The sequence below is a fragment of the Coregonus lavaretus genome, assembly GCF_964263955.1.
Source record: "Coregonus lavaretus genome assembly, chromosome: 14".
NCBI classification, from domain to species: Eukaryota; Metazoa; Chordata; class Actinopteri; order Salmoniformes; family Salmonidae; genus Coregonus; species Coregonus lavaretus.
In genome coordinates this window covers 46,647,970-46,672,616 of record NC_140001.1, presented here as the reverse complement: position 1 = coordinate 46,672,616, position 24,647 = coordinate 46,647,970, and the positions used below count along the sequence as shown (strand labels likewise).

Here is a 24,647-nt window from a genome sequence, read left to right as displayed (position 1 = left end):
TCGGCCCTTATTGCTTAAATTAACTATAGCCATTGAATTCTACCATGCTGATATACCAAGCATTATAGGGAAATAATGGACGCTCTAGAATGCCATTCAAGCCAATCAGAAACGAATATTCAACAATGCCATGGTGGAATTAAGCAATAAGGCCCGAGGGTGTGTGGTAAATGGACAATATACCACGGCTAAGGGCTGTACTTATGCAGGATGCAACGCGGAGTGCCTGGAAACAGTCCTTAGCTGTGGTATATTGGCCATATACCACAAAACCCCGAGGTGCCTTATTGCTATTATAATCTGGTTACCAACGTAATTAGAAGAGTAAAAATAAAGGTTTTGTCATGCCCATGGTATACGTTCTGATATACCACGTCTTTCAGCCAATCAGCATTCAGGGCTCGACCCACCCAGTTTATAATGAATAATATTGACCTCTTATGACACTGGTGTGATCAGCTTTTTGTGTTTGAACCTCCAGAGGGGTGCTCCACATGGACAACTCCAGCTATGGGATTGAGCCGCTGGTGTCTTCCTCGGACTTCCAGCACCTAGTGTACCGGCTGGAGGACGTGGTGTCGGAGCCGCTGGTGTGTGGCACGCCCCACACGGAACAACAAGCCCCATCTGAACAGGACCACTCAGAGCATCACTCTGACACACACAAACAGCCCGTCAGCCACCACCTCAGGGTGAGTTACCACAGGGTGTGTGCGTGCTACGTGTGCCTGTGTCTTCGTGCTGATTTATCTGCTTATGGTACTGTATGTGCTTTCTCCCCCCTTCAGAGAAAGCGGGCAGTGCTGCACCAGCCACACTATGTAGAGCTGCTCCTGGTGGTGGATAATGAGAGGGTGAGTGAATTTCCGACGGACAAACCTAGTGCAGCGACTGTGTTTTATACATCATTTAAAATCTCTTCCCCTCAACAGTACATTTTGGCGAAGAGATGAAGCACATATCTCAGGGATTTTTCTGCATAGAAAATACTTTGGATGAGCCTCTTGTGTTTATCGGAGAAGGGGGTAGCTGCAGCTAAATATGGTGACAGGAGTATGGGTGAGTGGGCGTGTGGAAAGGAGTGGTTGTGTCGAAAGCGGTTTTGACTGTGCAGAGTTTTTTTTCTTCCGTTTCTTACCACGCAAAACGGTCTTGAGTGACAACAAATCTGTCCAATTAGCTGATTCGCTTTCCATACTCCCACTCGCCCATACTCCGGTCGCCATATTGGGCTGCAGCTACACATACTTGTTTTTTCGGGCCGTCTTCGTTAATACAGTGTACTTTTTTATTTATTTTTTACTTTTTTTTATTATTATTTTTATGGAAAAACGCTTTCAGTGTAAACGACTAAAATCGGACAAATTATGTAGAAAATAAATGTACCTATATATATATTTTCAAATATTTGAGAACTATCACCAAAATAAAAACGAGACAGGGAGAATTGAAAATGTTTGCGCGTAAGAACACCGCATTAGCCATGGCAAAATACGAAAATCTTTCTCTCGGCTCCAAGGCACAATATGTAGAATTGCAGGCAATTAGCTTTTAAAACTGCAACATTTTCTCTCAGCCCCATGGAGAAATTTGTGAAATGTCAGTAAATTGGCTTAAAAATGCGAGCATTTCTCAACACCGCCAAGGTGTAGGCCTCAACTTTTCTTGCCAAGGGCCCGGACCGAATTCAATTGCAGCGACTGGCCGACCGCACCCATTACAACGCCCATCACCTAGTCCCTTTTTTGATCCAGAAAAAAACCATGATCTTGTGATTTCTTGATGGCCTGTGTGAAATCTAGCCTGGGTACCAGACCTATTTTTGCTATCATTCCACTCCTTGCCACATGCCAAAGATATGACAAGGAGTGGCATGATGGCACAAACATGATGCCCAGGCTAGTTGAAATCTCCATTGGGCTAAATATTTTTTTGTCCCAGTCCGTTTTAAACTTTTGGAACGAGGTCCTCAGGAAACCCTAGCCAACGCCCACCTCTGTCCTTTCCCTCTACAGTTCACCTACATGCACAGGAATGAGACTGCAGTGCGAGAAGAGATGATTCATCTAGCTAACTACATTGACAGTGTAAGTATACAAAAAAGTATGCATACTACAAGTGCTCAATCAGGGTCAAATACCCTCAGACTCAGTATGGCATGAGTTGCAGTCAACGCTTGCAATACCAAACAAGCCAATTCCAAGTATATAAACCAATGATTTCTTCATAGATTGTGTTTAGAGTTTAGGGGCAACATTTTTGTATTGCATAGAAATTGTGCAAAACTTACCATAAACCTCATTTTATAATCTGGCAGCGTGATTGAAACGTTTCTTTACCAATGTACATTATAAAGAGGCGACTTTTATTTTTTAAGACTCTAGTAAGTTTAATAAATGCTAGGATAGTTAAAAATTGCCTCTTTTTAATGCATATTGTTGAAGAAAAGTAAAAAAATTAGATCACACTGCCAGATAAAGGTTCACGGTATTTTTTGCACGGAAATGACGCCCTAGATGTGTCTATGGATCTGTCTCAATTTGTGACCTTCTTCCCATTTCTCTGTAACATCCAGATGTATGTGGAGCTGAACATCCGTGTGGTGTTGGTGGGCCTGGACATCTGGGCCAACGGGAACCCCATCAGCATCGAGGGCAGCGCCGGGGAGGTGCTCAGCCGCTTTGTCCAGTGGAGGGAGAAGGAGCTGGTGCCGCGGCGACGCCACGACAGCGCCCAGCTCATCCTGTGAGTCCCTGTACAGTTTTGCATCATATGAGGCATTATACATCATCGTAGTTTTTGCTCTCTTCTGAAAGTGCTTTAACTTGAAAACGTAACTACTGACGTCAACAACAAAAAATAAATGGATTGTATTAACAGTGGACTTATGAACAAAATACTAAAACGTCATTTTTGAGTGAAGTTATCCTTTAACCCCATAGAATACAGGGTTCATATTCAGCTTCTCTGAGTCAGAGTGCTGATCTAGGACCTGTCTTGCCTTTACGATCATAATGAGTAAGATTACATGGGCAGGGGTGAATTGATCCCAGGTCAGCAATCCTACTCTGAGACACTTGATGAACATGGGCCCAGGAGAGGCAAAATAGTAACGTAGCACTGGGTTTATTATGTCTCTCTCTCTTCATAGTCTCTCTCTGTATTTTTTGTCTCTCCAGGAAGAAGAACTTTGGGGGCACTGCTGGGATGGCCTTTGTCAGCATGGTCTGCTCGCGGAGTCACGGGGGTGGGATCAACGCAGTAAGTTCCTCCCTTGGGACTCTGCTGATTACTCTCCAAAATGCATCATATCGCGCAAAACACATCATACCAGTTATTGCTCTGCACTGAAAGTGCTCTATCTTGAAAACTTGACTGCTGACATGCAACATTTTTGGGGATTATATTAACAGTGGACTAATGAAGAAAATACTTACAGATCGTTTTGGAGTGTAATATTCCTTTAATATCCTCGCCTCATACTCCGTGCATGTCTCTGCGTAGTCGCTCCTTGTTCGAAATATACGAAAAATCCTTTTATTATATAGAAACTGGCGCCTTTATACACCAAGGACGGTAACTATAATGATACATTATACCTAACTATAAAAGGTTCTACAGTAGCTTACACCTGTCAATCAACTGATCAACGAATCCTACTGCACACTGTAGTTCTATTAATAAGGTGGGAACACAGACCATTCAGAGCTTCAGGGTGTGTTCAGTGTCATAGTGACAACTGCAAATAATACTTCAATGTGTACATGTAATGAAACATAATATAGAAACATATTTCAATGTAGCAATTCAACAACAAATGCTGTTTAGCCTGCACCTTTTTTACGTCATTGCTTTCCTCGTTGCTCAAGTGGTTTGCGAGTGATCCCCGACGGTTCATTTGGCCTAGGCCTTCATTCAGCAATTAACAAGAGCAAGCCTGCTCCTCTCCATGTAAAGGCTATTAGGCCTAGTAAAAAAACTATATAAATACATGTCCTATAGCTTTTGTAGCGTATAGCTTTTCCTGGAATTTCACGAGAAATGAGTAGGGATGGGGATTTGAAATAATTTCACTATTCGAGTAGTATCGTGAATTTTGTCAGATATCCGGATCTTCATAATACATGTTTTTGTAAATGTACGTTTTTAACCTGAGCATTGCTGCGTGAGGAAGAGCCTGGTGCACTATGACTGCAAAGGTGCCTGGTGAGATGGGAGCGAGCAGACGGAGGCAGAGAGTGAGACGCTACTCTGCTACAGCCAAGACTAGCTAACTTTTAGCAGCCACAATGTTATTTATCATCCCATAGAACAGTAGCCTAGGGAATTGAGGCCACATTTTGCGCTTTTTCTCCTTAACCCCATTCAGATAAAAAACAACAGCCTACCTGTTGGTTGCTTGTTGTAGTCTACTCTTTCTCATTTCGCTAACTTTTAATTCCGTAATTGTATTCTGTCTTGCATTGCATTTGTGAACTCTCACTACACTTGCTACACATTGAACAACAAGCTACACACTTGAAGGCTACCGGACGGCTACCAGGCTTAGTTATGGGGCGCCTGTCTTAAAAACTACATTGAAAGTTAGTTTTATTAAATTAATCATTACAAATGTCATGGTATATCCTTGTAAGAAACAACGTCATATGGATATTTAAATTTTATCAAGAAAAGCCTTTTCATTGATAAAATAGGCCTATACATTTTTTGGCCACAAAAATTAATACAAATTCTAACGTCTTTTCGAATATTCAAACCTATTATAACCTATTGTGTACCGGAACAGCTGGAAGAGAGAGGCTATAGTTGTGTTAGCCAAATTAAGAAGCTAAATATTAGGGCTATAAATATGAACCTGTTAAAGTGCAATACATTTTTTTTTTTACAGATTAGGAAATGGCAGATCTGTGTGTTCCTCCAGGCTGCGCTCTGCAGTCCCTAGGCTTGCAAAGCGCCACTCCACTATTGATTAGGCCTACGTTTTTAGACAGTATCATTATTCTACCTAGGCTACAACAACACAGTGCAGTGAATAATGTATTATTGTTATCAAGTGAGTACACAATTATTGTCTAGGGCTGTAAACTGCAGTGATGTAGGAACATTTGAGTAACCGCGCAAACACCCTGTTTTTAATGCTTCATGCTGAAATAACTGCATACAGCCTAGGCCTGATTATGCAACCATTTGGATTGGTTATGGGTCTATGCTCAACTGTTTACAAGGTCCAAAAAGGTACAGTACATTAGCAGGCTACATATGGTGTATTTCGATCACACCATCGCGCTCGCTCTCCTTTCAAACTCCCCGCCAGTTCTTTTGGCTCCTGTATTTTACATTCAGCAAGCAAGAGCAAGCTGGAATCTCTCCTCAATAGGCTAGTAGTAGTACATAAAATGTTTGAAATCCGTGTACAACAAGCTATTGTAGTCTAGCTTTTCCTGGGACTCCAAGACTAAAGAACAATAGCTGTAGCTGAGAGACAGCGGAGAGGCCAGGTGCGTAATGGCGCAAAGACAACCTTGAAGACAGACTAGAGATGTGTAGCCTTAGTTAGAAGCGTATGCAACCCATCATTCGTTAGCTAAATATTAGGCCTAATACTGCAGTGAATAGCCTATACCCAATGAATTTACAAAGGGAAATATTTGTTTGACAGATAGCCTAGGATAGGGTACATTGTGCACTTCCCAGGCTGCGCTACCAGTCCCTGTGGGCATCCAGCTCGAAAACCTCTCCAATTGATTAAGCTTTTTAGGGACAAGAAAATGATCATGACTAGGCTATAACAATACAATGCAATAATGCCATTTTTTATTTTATGTTTGTGGGTATTTTACCCCCATTTTTCTCCCTTATTTCGATCTTGTCTCATCACTGCAACTCCCCAACAGGCTCGGGAGAGGCGAAGGTGGACTCATGCGTCCTTAACACCTGCCAGCTTAACCCGGAAGCCAGCCGCACCAATGTGTCGGAGGAAATACCATTCAACTGGTGACCGGGGTCAGCCTGCAGGCACCCGGCCCGCCACAAGGAGTCGCTAGAGCGCGATGAACTAATTAAAGCCCACCCGGCCAAACCCTCCCCTTGTGGCTCAGCCCGGGAATGAACCCAGGTCTGTAGTAACGCCTCTAGCACTGCGATGCAGTGCCTTAGACCGCTGCGCCACTCGGGAGGCCCCAATAATGCAGTTGTTATAAAAAAATGTGTGAGTAAAGAATTCTAGTCTAGGCTGTAAACTGCAGTGAATGTCATTTCAATAACCGCTAGAAAGCCATGTGTTTTGAATGCATGTTTCATTCCAAAAGAATAATAATCTAGCCCAGTGGTTCCCAACCAGGGGTACCAGGACCTAGGGGGTACTTTGCCTATCCACAGGGGGTATTTGAGAAGACTCATGAGACCATAGACTTAGTTGTAAAATGCGCTTAACACCCAAGTCAAGTTGAACTGTTCTTACATGCCAGTAGAGTAAAGATGGTAATGGTGTGTGTCGCAAATAGCACCCTTTTCCCTATGTAGTGCACTACTTTTGACCAGAGCCCACTATATAGGGGGATAGGGTGCCATTTGGGACGTATCAATTGTGTGTCCACGCTGTTTAGCCTATAGCCCTCATTTGATTTCTAATGAACGTTCTATGTCCTTCTCTGCCTTCAGTTCACCAACAACAACATCCCGTCTTTTGCGTCTATCGTGGCCCACGAGCTGGGCCACAACCTGGGCATGAACCACGACGACGGGCGTAACTGCCATTGTGGGGTCACCAGTTGTATTATGAACTCCACCGCCACGTGAGTTTTCCTCGACCCTCAGACTAATTTTGCCGCTTTTCCACGGTGACCTGTCCTTACATAAGGAGGGTCACATATTGCTCTGGGTGAAGTTTCCCCTAGGTACAGATCTGGGATCAGCTTCCCTTACCCCAATCCTAACTTTAACCATTAGTGGGGAAAATGCAAAACTGACCTAGGATCAGTGTCTAGGGTCAACTGCACTCTACACCGTCACATATCCTGGTACTAACCCCACCTCTTCTGTCTCTTACCCCCTCTCAGTGGCTCGCGGAACTTCAGCAGCTGCAGCGCCGACGACTTTGAGAAGATGATCCTGAACACGGGGGGCAGCTGCCTGCTTAACATTCCGCATCCGGAAGAGGCCTACAGTGCCCCCTACTGTGGCAACAAACTGGTGGACGTGGGAGAGGAGTGTGACTGTGGCTCAGACAAGGTGACCGTCAAAAAGTGATATGGTGCAGGGTTGGTATCATTTCCCTTTCAATTAAATCAATTCAGGAAGTAAACTGAAAAAATTGTAATTTCTATTTACTTCCTGAATTGACTGAATTGAAATGGAATATACTCCAACCCTGATATGGTGGTGATAGGCCCATAGGCAGGGCTCTAAAGTGCTACCATGATTACGGATAATCATGAATGAATTGTGAATAATGATGAGTGAGAATGTTACAGAGGCATAAATATCATACCCTCCAAAAATCCTAACCTCCCCTGTTATTGGTAATGGTTAGAGGTTAGCATGTCTTGGGGGTATGATCTCTAACTTTCTCATTCAAGATTCATTCATGATTATCCATAATCATGGTAGCATCCACTTGAATGTAGAAGTGTTCAGAAACATATTTTATTCATGTACAATAAAAGTTACTCCAAAATGACACAATACATGATTTACCATTCATTTCTATAGGTCACGACATAATCGAAAACACAACCAAAACACAACCAAAAGGCGTGCTAGGAATATGGGACCAAATACAAATCTTTTGACTACTTTAATACACATAAGTGAATTTGTCTAAATACTTATGACACCTTCAAATGGGGGGGACTAGATACATAAAGTGCTTTCATTTCTAAACGGTGAAACAGATATATATGAAAATACCCTCAAATAAAAATTACTGCACGCTGTAGTTCTATTAATAAGGTGGGAACACAGACCATTCAGAGCTTCAGGGTGTGTTCAGTGTCATAGTGACAACTGCAAATAATACTTCAATGTGTACATGTAATGAAACATAATATAGAAACATATTTAAATGTAGCAATTCAACAACAAATGCTGTTTAGCCTGCACCTTTTTTATGTCATTGCTTTCCTCGTTCCTCAAGTTGTTTGCAAGTGATTTCAATTTTTCTACTGGTTGTCAATTCGTTTGGATCTTTTTCGCTGTGCTCATCTCTCTGTCTGTCCTGTGCAACCATTTGCAATGCATCAGTGCAACAATGTTATCCCTGGCCAAAGTGATCCCCGACAGTTCATTTGGCCTAGGCCTTCATTCAGCAATTAACAAGAGCAAGCCTGCTCCTCTCCATGTAAAGGCTATTAGGCCTAGTAAAAAAACTATATAAATACATGTCCTATAGCTTTTGTAGCCTATAGCTTTTCCTGGGACTTCACGAGAACTGAGTAGGGATGGGGATTTGAAATAATTTCACTATTCGAGTAGTATTGTGAATTTTTGTCAGATATCCGGATCTTCAAAATACATGTTTTTGTAAATGTACGTTTTTAACCTGAGCATTGCTGCGTGAGGAAGAGCCTGGTGCACTATTGCTGCAAAGGTGCCTGGTGAGATGGGAGCGAGCAGACGGAGGCAGAGAGTGAGACGCTACTCTGCTACAGCCAAGACTAGCTAACTTGTAGCAGCCACAATCTTATTTATCATCCCATATAACAGTGCCTGTATTGACTGGAGTAGCCTAGATAAGCTAGCTAGCTAAGTTCTAAGCTTAATATAGGGAATAGGGTGCCGTTTCAGACTACAATAGTATTTTTGTATTTTTTTTAGTCTGATGGTGGCCTCCTCCACCCTGATTTGTTCATGATGTTTGTTTCTCCCCCTATAGGAATGTGAGAAGGACCCGTGCTGTGAAGCCAAGACCTGCAAGCTCATGGGTGGAGCACAGTGTGCCTATGGAGTGTGCTGTAAAAATTGTCAGGTAACTTCCATTTAGTGTAGCACTGCTGTCTGTTATTGATATTAAAAACCAATTCAACCATTATATATTTTTTACATGAACTACAGACTAGAAAGAAAGGAATTTGAACAGCAGCAACATTCACCAGATACTTAAATACTATTAAGCTTTTTTCAAATACTTTTAGCGTTTGCTTTAGCCTACCTAGTTTGCTAGATAGTGCCTTCGAAACGTATTCATGCCTCTTTGACTTTTTCCACATTTTGTTGTGTTACAGTGGGATTAAAATTGATGTAATTATCATTTTTTTGTCAACGATCTACACAAAATACTCTGTCAAAGTGGAAGAAAATGTTTAACTTTTTTTTTTTTATTATGGAAAATATAAAAAAATATAGTGCTTTCTGAAAATATTCAGACCCCTTGACTTTTTCCACATTTTGTTACGTTAAAGCCTTACTGTAATTTCGAATCTCATAGCAAAGGGTCTGAATACTTATGTAAATAAGGTATTTCTGTTTTTTATTTGTAATACATTTGCACACAAAAAAAATATCAATTTTAGAATAAGGCTATAATGTAACAAAATGTGGAAAAGGGGAAGGGATCTGAATACTTTCCGAATGCACCTGTATATTTATTAGGTAAGTATTCAACCCCCTGAGTCTATACATGTTAGAATCCCTTTTGGCAATTACAGCTGAGAGTCTTTCTGGGTAAGTCTCTAAGAGCTTTGCACACCTGGATTGTATAATAGTTGCCCATTGTTCTTAAAAAAATTATTCAAGCTCTTTCAAGTTGGTGTTGATCATTGCTAGACAGCCATTTTCATGTCTTGCCATTTACTTTCAAGCCGATTTAAGTAAAAACTAACTAGGCCACTCAGGAACATGCAGTGTTGTCTTGGTAAGCAACTCTAGTGTATATTTGACCTTGTGTTTTAGTTCATTGTCAAGCTGAAAGGTGAATGTCTCCCAGTGTCTGTTGGAAAGCAGACTGAACCAGGTTTTCCTCTAGGATTTTGCCTGTGCTTAGCTCTATTCTGTTTATTTTTATAGAAAAAAACCTCCTTAGTCCTTGACAAACATACCCATAACATGATGCAGCCACCACAATGCGTGAAAATATGAAGAGTGGTACTCAGTGATGTTGGATTTTCCCCAAACCTAACGCTTTGTATTCAGGACAAAAAGTTTATTTCTTTGCTAAATTCTTTGCAGTATTACTTTAGTGCCTTATTGCAAACAGCACCATGTTTTGGAATATTTGTATTCTGTACATGCTTCCTTCTTTTCACTCTGTAATTTATGTTAGTATTGTGGAGTACCTACAATGTTGTTGATCAATCCTCACTTATCTCCTATCACAGCCAATAATTTCTAACTGTTTTAAAATCACCATTGGCCTCATGGTGAAATCCCTGAGCCATTTCCTTCCTCTCCGGCAACTGAGTTAGGAAGGGCTTGGAGTGACTGGGTGTATTGATACACCATACAAAGTGTAATTAATAACTTCACCATGCGCAAAGGGATATTCAATGTCAGGTTAAAAAAAGCAATCTACCAATAGGTGCCCTTCTTTGCGAACCATTGGAAAACCTCCCTGGTCTTTGTGGTTGAATCTGTGCTTGAAATTCACTGCTTGACTGAGGGACCGTGTGTGATGGGGTAGTCATTTAAAAATAATGTTAAACACTATTATTGCACACAGAGTGAGTCCATGCAACATTTTTACTCCTGAACTTATTTAGGCTTGCCATAACAAAGGGGTTGAATACTTATTGACTCTAGACATTTCATTTCTTAATTTTTTATTAATTTGTTAATATTTCTAAAAACATAATTCCACTTTGCCATTGTGGGGTATTATGTGTAGATCAGTGACACAAAATCAAGAGGTGTGAATAATTTCTGAAGGCACTGTAGACAGGGTTTGCAGTTTTGCAACTATTCAAATTTTTCCATTGAGCCAGGCACGCTCAGTCAAGCCCAGCTAAAGTATTGAAGTTATTTTGAACAGTTTGAACCCAGGTCTGATATTCACACAGTTCATGTGATGTCTTCTCTCTCTCAGTATTTGCCAGGGGGCTCAGTGTGTAGAGGTAGCAATGATGAGTGCGACCTCTCGGAGTACTGCAACGGCTCATCTGCACTGTGCCCAAGCGATGTCTTCAAGCAGAACGGCCACCCCTGCAAAGTGGATAAAGCCTACTGCTACAATGGGAAGTGCCAGCACTACAATGGACAATGCCAGGCCATCTTTGGCCCAAGTGAGTTCCCCTTTGCTCTGCATAAGAGGAATTCTGCTGCCTTCTAAATCACAAAGTCCAGAACAATTGCTCATGAGTGCCCTCTGGTGGTACAATTGTTCTCCCTGCAGTTCCTACTCTCTCCTGGTAGTACAATATTTACAATATCAAATAAACCAGTGGACACTGTACTGTAAATTCATCAATTTCCCACTTGTTGTACAGAGGCAAAGGCTGCCCCAGAGGTGTGTTTCAAAGATGTCAACTCTAAGGGGGATCGGTTTGGAAACTGCGGCTACCAATCCCCTGGCTATAAGAAGTGTGAGAGCAGGTCAGACAAATTCCGTGACTTGCATTCTTATCTATGTATAATCAACAGCAAATACAGTTGTCAACAGTGTATGTTGACGGCATGAGGAAAATGTGTACGTGTGTGCACCCGTCTGTCACTCTGTATAGGAATGCCATGTGTGGGAAGCTGCAGTGTGAGAATGTCCAGTCGGTCACCGTCTTTGGCATCGAGCCCTCCATCATCCAGACGCCCATCGCAGGAACCAAGTGCTGGGGCGTGGACTTCCTGCTGGGGTCGGACGTCCCAGACCCTGGCATGGTGAACGAGGGGACCAAGTGTGGGGAGAACAAGGTAAGAGGAGCCAGTCGAACCGGTTGCAGGACCCCAAGGACCACTTTGGCAACAAGGGTTGGTTTTAGGAGCTATCCTCTAGGGATCCATTGTACGTCTTACTGTATAATTTGTTTACCCAAATAAATTCCATTAAATTCTGTAGTCTGTCCTCTTTGTTAGAGACCATTTCCAGGCGGTACAGTAGTAGCAAAGTCCAGATGCAGTTATTCGCGTCTGCGTACAGAATTCGGTACACTGTTCTCCATTCTCGTAGCAGCGTTTCGCTGTGCGTCTTCTCACTTTCTCGCTCCACAGGTCTGTTTGAATTACGACTGTCGGAGCGCCGACGTGCTCAACTACGACTGTGACATCCAGAAGAAATGCCACGGTCACGGTGTAGGTCATTCACTACTTCTAAATAATCGTCTCCGGGGCAGTGTCCTACTGGTGTTTGTCTGGGCTTTGTCTAATGCGCTTGCCTCTGTCACCTTTTCCGCTTTTAGGTGTGTAACAGCAACAGGAACTGCCACTGTGAGAACGGCTGGGCGCCGCCCAACTGCGAAGCCAAAGGTTACGGAGGCAGCATGGACAGCGGCCCTACGTGGAACGGTGAGTGACCAGCACAAACGCCCTCTCAGAGCAGACTCCATGGGCGCATCTGAATCATAGTCTAAAAAATAATATTCTTCTCCTAAACTACCTGCTATGATCTGAATACATCTGTGTGTTTTGGATACCGAATGGGTGAAAGCAATATGGCCTAGTAATTTAATAATTTAATCTTACCTGTCCAGAATAAAAATAGATTTTATATATTTTTTCTAAGGGGACAATAAGAAGCTACTTGAAGGCAGTTGAGATGCAACACCTCGTGTCAGTCTGTCTGTGTTATTTCCCAGGATACATTAAAGTACAGTGTTAGACAGGTTGAGTGGGACTGTTGGTCCCATCCCCTGACTGTTGGTCCCATCCCCTGACTGTTGGTCCCACCCCCTGACTGTTGGTCCCTCCCCCTGACTGTTGGTCCCTACCCCTGACTGTTGGTCCCTACCCCTGACTGTTGGTTCCTACCCCTGACTGTTGGTTCCTACCCCCTACAGACAAGGACACCTCCACCAGGGATGGGCTGCTGGTCTTCTTCTTTCTGGTACTGCCTCTGATGGCGCTGGGCCTCTTCGTCTTCTTCAGGAGGAATGAGCTGCAGAGGCGCTTCTGCAGGAGGAAAAGATCCCAGGGCTACGAGTGAGTCCACTTTATCAACTTCTCTTAGTCTGCGTCCCAAATGTTATTCTATTCTATACACCAAATTCCTTTGCCATATAGACCATATTTGTTTCATGATTGCCCTTGACTTACTTTAAAGACACAATATGTAGAATTTAGCTCAGCCGATTACTGGTTTCTAAAATTCTGAAGGTTCTGCCTGATTCCAGCTTATGTGACACAACAAGCAAGTGTAGAGAATCATTGTACAATCTAAACCACTGTGAAATATCTGTTCAATAACAAAAAATATGTTTTCAGCAGGTTTGAAGCTGATGTACAAAGAAACAAAAACGAAACTTATGGAGAGGAAGCATACAAATATTACACATAGAACAGATCTACCGCTTGTCAGACTTGATGTCACTATCCACGTTTCCATCCACAATTTCTATGCGAGTAATGTCATATCGTTAAAGAAAATAATTATGACAGCTGTGATGGAAACAGGAAGTTTCGGTATAATTTTATAAATGCCGACAGATGATTTGTTCCTTCGACATGGTGGCACGGTGATGAGTTTAATGCCGCTTTACAAAAAATATCGATGGTCTTATACTGGTGACATGATGATCGATGCTTGACTGCCGTTTGACAAATAAAAATATTCTTGCTCTTATCCATAATAATCTCATCATGTAGACTAGCTTACCCGTACTGTATCTGCGAGCTGTTGATTAGAGCGCAGGTGCCAAGACCAGAGTAGGCACATTTGCTATTTAACGCAACAGTTTTTGTAACAAAACTATCGGTAGAGTTGAAAATGCGATGGAAACACATTGAACTTTAGATTTTAAGCGAAAAATACATTTTGTGTGAACTACGTCATCACGCACTGATTTTTATCCGCAACAAGTCTATTTGGTGGAAACATACCACTGGTGGGAAAATGCACATGTTTTCTTTATGCGGATTCTAGAATATTCACATGGAAATCTGTTGCCAATTGGATGGAAACCTAGCTACTGACAACGACAGATCTATAACTTGCATTTCTATCTGAAATGAACACAAAACTACATAATAGGAAATGCTTGTTTGTTTTTTACCTCTTGTGCACAGGGCTGACAGCAGACCTCAGGCCAACACTAGCCGAGGCCCTCCTCCGAGAGTCAACCCCAACACCATTGTCAAAGACGGAGTGAGTCTCAGTCACCATACTTTCCCCATGAAAGTTCCATGGTGGCATGCATGTTCCTTCTTTGAAACTTTCAATTTTAGTGCTTTTAAAGATGACAATAATTCTCTAACCCATAAATGACAGACTTGAGGCTAGTAGATTCTCTCCCTGTATCTCATCACCTGTCTGTCTTTGACTGAGAAACATGAAACGAGCTGTGCCCCAGGTTGTCTGAAAAGCAGAGGTTGGAACCAAAATAATTTTCCAATAATTTTGTTCTGAACAGAACCATTCTTTTTTGTTCCACTGTTCTGAACAGCAAAATAAAGTTTTGTAACGTTTTAAACCCCAGAAAAGTAACAGTTTATATAGTTCCTTTCTGTTTCTTTTTAAACCTCTGAAATCAACATTCTTTTTCATTTAGCTCGACATTAAATTACTTCACCAATGGATAGAGCAGCTTGGTATGGAGCGGGCAAGCTATGGACATGCATTGGACAGACAAGTGTAGCATAGAGTGCGACTGAAATGTTGCTGGTGAGGAGAGCGCTGGGCATGAAGCGCTGGGCATCTTGTTGTTATGACATTCATTGTCTGAATTAGACCCACAGAATTATACCTACGGAGGGAGTGGCTTCTATGAAGGAACTTTGAATGTCTTTGAACTTCAGAGAGTTGGCTTAACTAACATTGGACTAGAGCTAGCCCTTGATCATGACTCTCAGTTCCATTAATGAATCGGAGGTGAAAGATTTACGGCTCCTTCCGGACCAGGCCCAAATCCCCGTCATTCGCATGAAGAGGAGACGCCGATACACGGGCTGCAGATCTGGGTGCTTGGTGAGAATTCGTTGGCGAGTGGATAATCCGCCTTTACCATCTGTCCTACTGGTGAACGTGCAATCACTGGAGAGTAAACTGGATGAGCTCCGTTCGAGACTATCCTACCAACGGGACATTAAAAATTGTAATATCTTATGTTTCACCGAGTCGTTGGCTAAACGAGGACATGGATATTAAACAGTTGGCTGGGTATTCGGTGCGTCGGCAAGACAGAAGAGCAACCTCCGGTAAGAAGAGGGGTGGCTGTGTCTATTTGTCAATAACAGCTGGTGCATGATCTCTAATATTAAGGAAGTCTCATGATAAGCTGTAGACCACACTATATACTAAGATAGTTTTCATCTATATTTTTCGTAGCTGTCTATTTACCACCACAAACCGATGCAGGCACTAAGACCATACTCAACAAGCTGTATGCCATAAGCAAACGAGAATGCTCACCCAGAAGCAGCATTTACCTAATTTCTAGCAGCATATCACATGTGCAACCAAAGGAGAAAAAACTCACACAGAGACGCATACAAAGCTCTCCCTCACCCTCCATTTGGCAAATCTTATCATAATTATATCCTTCTGATTCCTGCTTACAAGCAAAACCTCAAGCAGGAAGTACCAGTGACTCGCTCAATACGGAAGTGGTCAGATGACGCAGATGCTAAACTACAGGACTGTTTTGCTAGCATAGACTGGAATATGTTCCGGGATTCATTGGGAGGCATTGAGGAGTATACCACATAAGTCACCGGCTTCATCAGTAAGTGCATTGACGACGTCGTGACCATACATATCCCAACCAGAAGCCATGGATTACAGGCAACATCCGCACTGAGCTAAAGGCTAGAGCTGCAGCTTTCAAGGAGCGGGACACTAATCCGGACGCTTATAAGAAATCCCACTATGCCCCCCGACGAACCATCAAACAGGCAAAGCGTCAATACAGGGCAAAGATTGAATCCTACTATACCGGCTCTGATGCTCGTTGGATGTGGCAGGGCTTGCAAACTATTACGGATTATAAAGGGAAACCCAGCCGCGAGCTGCCCAGTGACGCGAGCCTACCAGATGAGCTAAATGCTTTCTATGCTCGCTTCGAGGCAAGCAACACTGAACCAAGCATGAGAGCACCAGCTGTTCCGGATCATGCTCTCCGTAGCCGATGTAAGTAAGACCTTTAAACAGGTCAACATTGCTTTGAAAGGCTGGTCATGGCTCACATCAACACCATCATCCCAGAAACCCTAGACCCACTACAATTCGCATACCGCCCCAACAGATGCACAGATGACGCAATCTCTATTGCACGCCACACTGCCCTTTCTTACCTGAGCAAAAGGAACACCTACGTAAGAATGCTGTTCGTTGACTACAGCTCAGCGTTAAACACCATAGTGCCCTCAAAGCTCATCACTAAGCTAAGGACCCTGGGACTAAACACCTCCCTCTGCAACTGTATCCTGGACTTCCTGACAGGCCACCCCCAGGTGGTAATGGTAGGCAACAACACATCTGTCACGCTGATCCTCAACACGAGGCCCCTCGGGTGCATGCGTAGTCCCCTCCTGTACTCCCTGTTCACCCACGACTGCGTGGCCACGCACGACTCCAACACCATCATGAAGTTTGCCAAAGACACAACAGTGGTAGGCCTGATCACCGACAACGATGAGACAGCCAATAGGGAGGTGGTAAGAGACCTGGTAGTGTGGTGCCAGGACAACAACCTCTCCCTCAACGCGAGAAAGACAAAGAAGCTGATCGTGGACTACAGGAAAAGGAGGGCCGAGCACGCCCCCATTCACATCGACGGGGCTGTAGTGGAGTGGGTCAAGAGCTTCAAGTTCCTTGGTGTCCACATCACTAACAAACTATCATGGTCCAAACACACCAAGACAGCCGTGAAGCGGGCACAACAACGCCTATTCCCCCTCAGGAGACTGAAAAGATTTGTCATGAGTCCTCAGATCCTCAAAAAGTTCTAAAGCTGCACCATCGAGAGCATCCTCAATGGTTGCATCACTGCTTGGTATGGAAACTGCTCGGCATCCGACCACAAGGCACTACAGAAGGTAGTGCGTACGGCCCAGTACATCACTGGGGCCAAGCTTCCTGCCATCCAGGACCTCTATACCAGGCGGTCAGAGGAAGGCCCTAAAAGTTGTCAAAGACTCCAGCCACCCAAGTCATAGACTGTTCTCTCTGCTACCGCACGGCAAGCAGTACCGGAGCGCCAAGTCTAGGTCCAAAAGGCCATACGACTGCTAAACAGTTAATCAAATGGCTAATCTATTATCTATGCATAGTCCCTTTACCCCTACCTACATGTACATATTACCTAAATTACCTCGACTCATTTTCTTACTTAAAATAAACCTCTACATTGTTGGTTAAGGGCTTGTAAGTAAGCATTTCACTGTAAGGTCTACACCTGTTGTATTCGGCGCGTGTGACATATAACATTTGATTTGATTACATAACACATGTTATGTGGTCCTCTGTAGCTCAGCTGGTAGAGCACGGCGCTTGTCACGCCAAGGTAGTGGGTTCGAACCCCGGGACCACCCATACACAAAAAAATGTATGCACGCATGACTGTAAGTCGCTTTGGATAAAAGCGTCTGCTAAATGGCATATTATTATTATTATTAGAGTTTTCAAACGCTAGACCAGAGCTAGCTAACAAGCTAGCTAGCTAACAAGCTTGTGTGTGCAGAGCGGCACCAGAATTTAAATAAGAACACATCTTACCGTTTTGTAGTTAATAAATCCAATGTGAAATGTGATAACTATAGTATTCCCTTTATTCAGATTACAACCTCTCACTTTCAGTTACAGTGGGGAGAACAAGTATTTGATATACTGTCGATTTTGCAGGTTTTCCTACTTACAAAGCATGTAGAGGTCTGTAATTGTTTATCATAGGTACACTTCAACTGTGAGAGACGGAATCTAAAACAAAAATCCAGAAAATCACATTGTATGATTTTTAAGTAATTAATTTGTATTTTATTGTCCATTGTAGCTACAGTATGTTAAGTTGAGGCATGTTTACTTGCGAAAGTGTTCACCCCCCCTTGGCATTTCTCCTATTTTGTTGCCTTACAACCTGGAATTAAAATAGATTTTTGGGGTTTTGTTTCATTTGACTTACACAACATGCACTTACACAACACTTTGAAGATGCCAAATATTTTTTATTGTGAAACAAACAAGAAATAAGACAAAAAAAGAGAACTTGAGCGTGCATAACTATTCACCCCCCCCCCCCCCCCCCCCAAAGTCAATACTTTGTAGAGCCACCTTTTGCAGCAATTACAGCTGCAAGTCTCTTGGGGTATGCCTCTATAAGCTTGGCACATCTAGCCACTGGGATTTTTCCCATTCTTCAAGGCAAAACTGCTCCAGCTCCTTCAAGTTGGATGGGTTCCGCTGGTGTACAGCAATCTTTAAGTCATACCACAGATTCTCAATTGGATTGAGGGCTTTGACTAGGCCATTCCAAGACATTTAAATGTTTCCCCTTAAACCACTCGAGTGTTGCTTTAGCAGTATGCTTAGGGTCATTGTCCTCCTGGAAGGTGAACCTCCGTCCCAGTCTCAAATCTCTGGAAGACTGAAACAGGTTTCCCTCAAGAATCTCCCTGTATTTAGCGCCACCCATCATTCCTTCAATTCTGAGCAGTTTCCCAGTCCCTGCCGATGGTGTTCTCGGGGTGATGAGAGGTGTTGGGTTTGCCCCAGACATAGCGTTTTCCTTGATGGCCAAAAAGCTCAATTTTAGTCTCATCTGACCAGAGTACCTTCTTCCATATTTTGGGGAGTGTCCACATGGCTTTTGTTGAACACCAAACGTGTTTGCTTATTTTTTTCTTTAAGCACATGGCTTTTTTCTGGCCAGTCTTCCGTAAAGCCCAGCTCTGTGGAGTGTACGGCTTAAAGTGGTCCTATGGACAGATACTCCAATCTCTGCTGTGGTGCTTTGCAGCTCCTTCAGGGCTATCTTTGGTCTCTTTGTTGCCTCTCTGATTAATGCCCTCCTTGCCTGGTCCGTGAGTTTTGGTGGGCGGCCCTCTCTTGGCAGGTTTGTTGTGGTGCCATATTCTTTCCATTTTTTTATAATGGATTTAATGGTGCTCCATGGGATGTTCAAAGTTTCTGATATTTTTTTATAACCCAACCCTGATCTGTACTTCTCCACAACTTTGTCCCTGACCTGTTTGGAGAACTCCTTGGTCTTCATGGTGCCGCTTGCTTGGTGGTGCCCCTTGCTTAGTGGTGTTGCAGACTCTGGGGATTTTCAGAACAGGTGTATATATACTGAGATCATGTGACAGATCATGGGACACTTAGATTGCACACAGGGTGACTTTATTTAACTAATTATGTGACTTCTGAAGGTAATTGGTTGCACCGGATCTTATTTAGGGGCTTCATAGCAAAGGGGGTGAAAACATATGCACGCACCACGGTTCCGCTATTTATTTTTTAGAATTGTTTGGAAAAAAAAATATTTTTTTCATTTCACTTCACCAATTTGGACTATTTTGTGTATGTCCATTACATGAAATAAAAATAGAAATCCAGTTAAATTACAGGTTGTAATGCAACAAAATAGGAAAAATGCCAAGGGGGATGAATGCTTTTGCAAGGCACTGTAACTACTATTTGTGTTTTTAGCCACGTGAGTGTGTGACCAGGTCTTGGTGATATTCACTGTCATGAAAGTCATAGACCTAATCTGCGTCCCGAATAGCACCATAATTCCTATTCCGTAGTGCACTACTTTTGACCAGAGTCCTATGGGCCCTGGTCAAATTGTATGCACTAAATGGGGTGCCATTTGGGACACAGACCTGTATTGATGGATGCTTTGTTTGGCAATAATGAGGCTCCTTCTTCTTTCCCCATGTAAAGCACCAGGCTCAGTTATTACCACCAGAGGAGGTAAATTACTCACATTTGCTCTTAAGAGGGCATTGCTGCTATATTCCCTTGCATTCTTCTTTCCTACCAATCTTTGGGGCTCTGCTGAATAAGACACAACACAAATATTTGAATAACACTCGAATATTCTGGGCTTTCTGTATTATTCTGGGCTTTTCTTCTATAGAAAAGTATAAAATGAGGAATGTGCTTATGTAACTATACATGCTAAATGTTTTGGCAAGGGATGTAACAAGGCTCACTACTGTACCCAACTCAAATGGAGGATTCTCTCTCAGCCCACTGGAGTGTCAGAAACGCAACTAGCCTTGAGCAAAGACACGTCAGTCAGTAATGCAACGTGGCTCAGCACAGCCTTTTCAGCTGAGGAGTTTTGAATTGGCGCTGTTCTGCTGTAGGGAGCATTGCTATCCTATTCTGTCCTATCCTTACTCATTTACTCCCATACTAATCAATGTTGTAACCAGACCTGGGTCACATACAAATGTAAAATACTTTCAGGTATCGTGTCTGGGGTGATCTAGCAGTTAGTGCCGCTGCTGCCAACACGCTTGCAGGTGTCTGCATGGGTTAGAATCTTGCCCAATGCCTTTGTGACACACACACTACATCTATCTTTCCCACTCTCTCTCCTCTGTACAATAAAATACACAAAATCCTTAAAAATATATAAAACATACTTTCAATTACTTGAGCTGAACTTGATTGAGTTTGCCTGGTACAATTATACCAATGGAATAGTCCCAAAAGTGTGAAGTCAAAGCGAAACCAAGCGCACCTCATTTGGAAGTATTTGACCTTTATATTTGACCCAGGTCTGGTGGGAAGATCACAGCAAGTTACTTTGTGTTTATCGATTTTCTGTTGCACGATTTTTACATCTCTGCCACCTCTTCACTCTGGGGAAGAAAATGGCAGCACATTTTCAGGGCAAATTCAAAGCAGGGTCATTCATGTGGAAGGATATAGGCATTTATTCACTTCAATTGCAGACATTCTGTTCATCACGATGGAATGGAGTTTTTTGTTCATATACGAGTCAAATATGTTAGGAAACTAGAAATAGACCAAAAGTAGGAGTTTTAAGGGAATGTTGTATTTATTGAACCTTAATTGGGAGATCCTACTATTTAGTATGTTTACTCATGTATTCATCCCTACATCACAACCTTTCCTCAGTTATGATTCCTATCCCTACCCACACCCAGTCACAGCTGCCATTACCTGCACCCCATACATAGGCTCACAATTGTTATGCTGAAGTTTTTTTGGTGTTACCTTCCACAGAGAGTGACAGTTATGTTCATTGCAGGTTGTGCAGACGAGTAGGACCGTCTCAGTGCCATCTTATGCTGTCAGACCTCCTCCTCCCTATTCAAGGTAAAGATTGTACTTGCTACTTACTACTCATTAGGCCTACCTTTTTATATGATGTAAGCGTCAGCCCTCAATTGACCGTTCTTTCTTCTCTTAGACCAACACCTGCTGCAACACAACTTGTGCCTCAAAGACCTGCGCCCCCACCCCCGGTCTAGCCCATGGAAACGCGGTCAGCCAAAATCCACACATGCAATGCAGTCACTTGACGTAAGAGGCACACCTGCAATACAGAGTTGTAAAACGAACTGGACCAGTTTCTGACCACTTCAAGGTGTCTTTTTTTGTTGTTGTTGTTGTTACAAGAAGCAGAGATGATGTTGGGCTACGTAGGACCACTGCTACCAATTCCATACACTTCACTTCTCCTTGAGCAACTGTCATAGGAATGTAAAGGTGATGACACACAAGCCCTTGATGATCATAGTGGGGAGTTTGTGTTGGTTAGGTAAAACATTTTAATTAACATTTTAGACAAACCTGATGGTGCCGGTGGGAATGTAATCCATCCGCCGGCTTGACTGAGTGCAGAAATGTACCTGCTTTGGATCATACTGCCTGCAGTTTACCCTCCCTTTGGTTCTACTGTATGATGACGATTTGTGTACTTTATTCCCTGAAGACTGTTTTGACTCCTCAGATGCTTTTATCAGATTCAGGCCACATGAGTTCAACATTCACTTTTTTTTTATATTCACTTGGTTAATGATAATATGCAGCCTTTCATCACTTGATAACCCGCATATATTTAAAGTATTGCAGTATTAAAACCGGTTTGAATTAGTTGTCTTATAAGTGTGTGCAATACAGTACAATAATGTTGCTCTTACAACCTTACTCTTATGTTGCCGTTAATGTAGCTTCAAAAACATGCTGGATTTCTATCTTTATTTTTCACCTTTTGGAAATTAAGACAATATCCTCAACATATTGGATGAGCTAGACTATACCTGGACCTTTTGACCAATAAATGGTTTTAGCATTTGGTGACCCAATACAGATATTCATAGCCTGTCCCTTTGTTACATTTCTTCTATTCAATACATTTTATAGGATAATTATATTTGCCAATTTAGCCATTACCCAGTGGGTTGCACAAATTTAGACACCTTTATTAACAATTTCATTTATTAATAAACCGGGTCTACGGGCATTCCTTTGCGAAACTATCAAATCACATGTTTAGATGCTAACCCTCCTCCCCAAATTAAAATCTAATATGGACGCCAATGTTTTTGTTCTCGCTTTGCCCGCACACATGTCCTCTACTTCCTGTCTGGGGCAGCATTGTGCCTATATTGCGTGGCTGATTTAGCTAGACAAAAAGTTGTGAAACACAGACGTGTTCACGCAAAGTGAGAACACAATATGAAATCCATAATTGGTTTTGATTTGAGGAGGTGTGGGGTAGCATCTAAAAACTGGATTTAATAGTTTATTGTTCACTTTTCTGCGACGCAAACAGCGACCTATCAATCAGAACCGTCTACGGATTACGGATGCCGTTTCAGAAGCAGGACACAAACTGCTAGCAGGTACCGTCATTGGAGCATGACTTATCTCGCAAGCTGTCGCTATGGAATTCCCTTAGACCTGGCCTTTTAATAAATTAAATAATTAATAAAGGTCTTTAAATTTGGCCTACCCAGTGGGTAGTTGCAAAGACGTACAGTCAGTTCAACTATGTATTTAATGTCTGCTTTTCATGATAGAGATACTTAAAGGGGCAATCTGCAGTAGCTACATACATTTTTGGATTTATGAATTAATTATATATACTTATTGATCGCTTTGTTATTGTTTCAACTGCTGATTGCCGCTTTAATGTGTATCCATTTTATTTGACTGTGGTTTTGTTGTATCCCTGATTTGTTTGAAAAGATATTACACAAAATAAGTAAATATATTTATCATTAAGGGCTATGTAAAATTTCATGTGATCATGCCATGTTTGCATTTTGAGAAACTATATTGAGGTCAATGGCATAAGCATTGAAAACTGGTGAACATTCTGAAATGTGTTTACTGCATATTCGGACATGATGAATTTCCAATGATTGGAATTTAGAAGCATCCAGTCTCAGACATTTGAAAGACACTGCCTACATAAACATTACTGGGGCATCCTATAGCAATATGGCAATCCTCCCACCTCTGATGGTGCGTACAACAACCAACTTCCTTTGCCACCATAAAGACTGACTTCTTCAAGAACAAATGTCATACTGTAGTAGGCTACATGCTGAAGTAGACTTTTAACAGATGTTTGTTTGAGGATCATGTACGTATGTGGTTGACATTTCACATTTTATGTTTGCATAATGTGAAAATAATTAATTGATTTGATTGGCCTGATTGAAATGCATTTCCTACATCTTCCAGGTTCTCTGTATATGATTGATGTTGTGATAGCTGGCAATAGTGAAAATGTCTGACACTATGATTCAAAGAAAGTCATGGCTGCCTTGATTGGACTAATTGGTGGTGATGATTTTTGTAATGCATATGAAATAAAAATCCACATACTCACATAAATGCAGCCATCATTTAAATGTATAACATTATAATATATATTTTTAAAACTTTGTACTAAAAGCATGTCTACGATATTAATGACTGAGAAGGTCTTGTCCTGACTTCGCCCTTGTGCCTTCTCACACCGCAGAATGTGTGCGGTTATTCCATGATAATGCATATTGTACGTTTTTGCTTACTTATTTTAGTTGACTAGGCCTATCCAGGCTGCTACATTCTCATCAAACAAGATTTTCCCATATACTGTGCCTTAAGAAAGTATTCATGCCCCTTGACATATTCCATATTCTGTTGTTACAGCCTGAGTTCAGAATTGATTAAATGTTTTTCTCACCCATCTACACAATACCCCATAATAACTAAGTGAAAATGTTTTTATTTTTAGCTTTTTAAATGTATTGAAAATTAAATACTGAAATATCTCATTTACATTCAGAAAGTATTCAGAACCCTTCACTTTTTTCTCATTTTGTTACTTTACAGCCTTATTCTAAAAAAATTCCTCGTCAATCTACACACAATACCTAATAATGACAAAGCGAAAACAGGTTTTTGATATAAAAAAAATATTAAAAAATAAAGATTTACGTAAGCATTCAGACCCTTTGCTATGAGACTCGAAATTGAGCTCCGGTACATCCTGTTTCCATTGATCATCCTTGATGTTTCTACAACTTCATTAGAGTCCATCTGTGGTAAATTCAATTGATTGGACATGATTTGGAATTGCACACACCTGTCTATATAAGGT

General features: G+C 42.0%; 1 protein-coding gene across 1 annotated transcript in view; it reads left to right on the top strand.

Annotated features, from left to right (window-relative positions):
- adam9a (ADAM metallopeptidase domain 9a) overlaps positions 1-23,968 on the top strand; it is a 95,848-nt gene extending 71,880 nt beyond the window's left edge. Inside the window, exons 6-23 of the mRNA XM_084176793.1 lie at positions 482-692; positions 789-854; positions 2,016-2,087; positions 2,576-2,745; positions 3,180-3,261; positions 6,661-6,794; positions 7,059-7,230; positions 8,873-8,965; positions 11,018-11,213; positions 11,418-11,523; positions 11,652-11,835; positions 12,133-12,213; positions 12,321-12,426; positions 12,918-13,059; positions 14,143-14,221; positions 19,955-19,984; positions 21,297-21,364; positions 21,459-23,968. Of these exons, the coding sequence (XP_084032919.1) occupies positions 482-692; positions 789-854; positions 2,016-2,087; positions 2,576-2,745; positions 3,180-3,261; positions 6,661-6,794; positions 7,059-7,230; positions 8,873-8,965; positions 11,018-11,213; positions 11,418-11,523; positions 11,652-11,835; positions 12,133-12,213; positions 12,321-12,426; positions 12,918-13,059; positions 14,143-14,221; positions 19,955-19,984; positions 21,297-21,364; positions 21,459-21,519 (2,053 nt within the window). The 3' untranslated portion in view covers positions 21,520-23,968. The remainder of the gene's footprint in view (positions 1-481; positions 693-788; positions 855-2,015; positions 2,088-2,575; positions 2,746-3,179; positions 3,262-6,660; positions 6,795-7,058; positions 7,231-8,872; positions 8,966-11,017; positions 11,214-11,417; positions 11,524-11,651; positions 11,836-12,132; positions 12,214-12,320; positions 12,427-12,917; positions 13,060-14,142; positions 14,222-19,954; positions 19,985-21,296; positions 21,365-21,458) is intronic.
- The last annotated feature ends 679 nt before the right edge of the window (positions 23,969-24,647 follow it).